Consider the following 2,924-nt stretch of genomic DNA (forward strand, 5'->3'; position numbering starts at 1 on the left):
GGTGCCAAACTCACACTTGCTCACGGCCGTGCGTGGAAATGTACTCCGAGGCCGCGCACGCGACACAGGCACGCACGTGTCCTGGACGCACTTGCGGCAGAGGCGGTCGTGCTGGCGCGTGGGTTCGCAAAGCGAATCTCTTTCCTCATCCGGGCCGCACTGCGTGACGGGGCGGCATGACTCGGCCTGGCCGTCAACGGACTTGAAGGTGGCATCAAGCTCGCACAGGCTGCGCACGCGGTCGCTCGTTGGGGTGGACTCGGCCGTCTCCTCCTCGCTGGCGTCGCACGTGGTGACGGGGAGGCAGGGCACGCCCTGGCTGGCCAGAGACAGCCTTGTACGTGCCCTCCGGGCACTCGTCGCAGACACGCAGTCGCTGATGAGGAGTGTCATGGCCTGCACCTGCTCAAACCCGGGCGCGCACTCTGTGACGTCGTTGCACGGCGTGGCGGGGTCGCTGTCGTGGTCGTGGTGGGTGCCTGCGTGGTAGGTGAACCTGGAGCAGGAGCTGTCGGAGCTCGCCTCCGTGTAGTGGGTGGTTGGGCACATGTGGCTCGCAACCCGTGGAGCCGTCACTGTCCGAGTCGATGGTGCCGGCCGGGCAGTCGTGACACACGCGGTCCGATGAACAGCGGGTTGGCGCGGCGACCTCCTCCTGGCCGCGCTCGCACTCCTCAATGGGCTCGTACTTGCTGCCGCCAACGGATGGGGAGAACTCCGTCACGCCGTCGCATGGCCGACAGTCGGCTGAGTCGGCGTCGTAGACAAGGATGAAGCCAGCGCTGCACTCGCACGTGTCTGTGCAGCCTGGGCAGGAGCGGCGTGCCGCGTAGGCGTCCATCTGGCGAATGGTGGCGTGGATGCCATCCTTGCCCTGGCCAGAGCAGCACACTTCAAGCACCACGTCGAGCTGCTCGTCCGTGGGTCGGCATACACCATCTTCTGAAACAACTGCGTGATGAGCTTGTTGCAGGCGAGCGTGTCACAGGAGCAGAGGCGGTCTGTGGTGAGCGTGGGCGGGATGGTCTCGATGAAGGGCTCCTCGCACACGCTGGTGGGGAAGCACGAGGCGCGGTCCGGCAGCGGCTGGTACTCCATGCCAAAGGGTGCAGCTCACGCACGCGGTGGTCGCACACGGCGTTGCCAGAAACGTACTCCTTCTAATCCTGGCTTGCACTCGGTCCAGGGAGAGCAGCCGGCGTCGGAGGATGCGGAACATGGGGTGGAGGCCCAGGTGCCCATGCCACACGTGGTGCATGGCACGCAGCGGTGGTCCTTGGCGTAGTAGTCGAGAGGGCAGTGGGCAATGCGCGACTGATGAGGTTGCCGTCGCAGAGGAGGCAGTTGATGGCGTCTGGTGGAGTGGCATTCAGCACACGTGTTGTATGGCATTCAGAACACGTGTTGCTGAGCTCATACTCGCCGTTGTCGGGACACTCGCTGATGCAGCGGCCGTGACTGGAGGGGAGGCTTGGGTCCACAGGCCGTGCACTCATCGATGCCTGGAGGGGAGGGAGTGGGAGTGGAGGGGGAGGATGGCGTGAGAGGCAATAATGACAACACTGTTGTGCGTATTGAGGAACCGCGCACCGCTTCATCATCTCAGGGACATAACACTCATAAGAGACTTCGAGGACACACACACACACACACACACACACACACACACACACACACACACACACATACACACACACACACACACACGCACACACACACACACACACACAAAGCCAGCATAAGTCAACATACCATTGGCCCATGATGAAGCTATCTTTGAGGACCCGCCGCACGGTGTTGTTCACCGTGTCGATTGTCGTGCCGTTGTGCTGCACAACCTGCTCCAAGCAGCCGTTTGTGGTGAAGTATGTCTCTCCGAGCTCCATGTCCGCGCCACCGTTCAGCGTCTTCACGACAGGGTCGACAGGGTCGCGCGCGTGCTTGTTCGCGTTGACCACGGTTGCAAATCGCACAGCAGTCTGTTTCAATCGTCACCATGCCACGCTTCCACTGCCCGCGCACGACGTCGTTGAGCAGCATGTTGCTCGCACACGAGGGCACGCCGTTGGTGCTGGCGTACGAGCTCATGACAGCGAGCGCCTTTGCTTGCACTGCACATGGCAGAGGAGAGCGGGATGAAGACGAGAAAGTGGGAGGTGAGGGGGTGGCACAGGCATGGTGGCGTGGACGAACTGACAAGAACTTCTGATGCGAGGTACACGAGCCGACACACACACACACAAACACACACACACACACACACAAACACACACACACACACACACACACACACACACACACACACACACACACACACACACACACACACACACACACACACACGCGCGCGCGCGCGCGCGCACAGACCTCGGTGTCCCAGAGGTCAAAGGTGGAGATGTTCCCGTTGAATGCCACGCGGTTTGTCTCGACCGAGTACGCGTCAAAGTGCTTGAGACCTAAACGCGCGATGGAGCGGTGACAGCAGTGTAAATGACACGACCACCATCAAGTGTGCAAATGAAGCAGCGTCGCTGCCATGGTTGCGAGCGTTTGCACACGCACATGTGTGAGTGTGGATGCGGGTGCGTACCTGCTGCCATTTTTCTTCGTACTTCTTGTCCGAGCCATCCTGGCAGCCGGCCACGGAAGCAGCAGCGTACTCGCCGCTCAAGAAGGGGTCTCAGAGGTTGAGAGGGGTGCAGTGAAGGTGAGGAGGGTGGGCCTGCAAAGTGAGTGAGTGTGTGGGTGTATGTGAAGGGGGGTTGGGGGCGTGGGTGCGACTGGTGTAGAGTGATGGCATGTGTGTGATGTATGCACCAGTATCTCAACACGTGATGAAGGGGGCACCTGTGAGTCCGATTTTTTTCAAGACGCTGCCACCCCTGTGCTAGTTGACATTGTTGACGGCGCGCATCTCCGAGGAT

The 2,924-nt window shown here is 61.0% G+C and overlaps 2 protein-coding genes across 2 annotated transcripts; both read right to left on the reverse strand.

Annotated features, from left to right (window-relative positions):
- Positions 1-20: 20 nt before the first annotated feature.
- PTSG_11753 (uncharacterized protein) lies at positions 21-1,135 on the reverse strand (the record flags this gene model as incomplete). The annotated part of the gene is made up of 4 exons (XM_004997494.1): positions 937-1,135; positions 548-910; positions 161-522; positions 21-81 (listed from the first exon to the last, which is right to left on the reverse strand). The coding sequence occupies exons 1-4, from the start codon at positions 1,096-1,098 to the stop codon at positions 21-23; spliced, it is 948 nt and encodes a 315-aa protein (XP_004997551.1). The 5' UTR covers positions 1,099-1,135.
- Positions 1,136-1,160: 25 nt separating this feature from the next.
- PTSG_11754 (uncharacterized protein) lies at positions 1,161-2,600 on the reverse strand (the record flags this gene model as incomplete). Its single annotated transcript, XM_004997495.1, has 4 exons — positions 1,161-1,502; positions 1,749-1,979; positions 2,368-2,456; positions 2,591-2,600. The coding sequence occupies 4 exons, from the start codon at positions 2,598-2,600 to the stop codon at positions 1,161-1,163; spliced, it is 672 nt and encodes a 223-aa protein (XP_004997552.1).
- Positions 2,601-2,924: the final 324 nt, after the last annotated feature.

The sequence above is a fragment of the Salpingoeca rosetta genome (genome assembly GCF_000188695.1).
Source record: "Salpingoeca rosetta unplaced genomic scaffold supercont1.4, whole genome shotgun sequence".
In the NCBI taxonomy this organism is placed as follows: Eukaryota; class Choanoflagellata; order Craspedida; family Salpingoecidae; genus Salpingoeca; species Salpingoeca rosetta.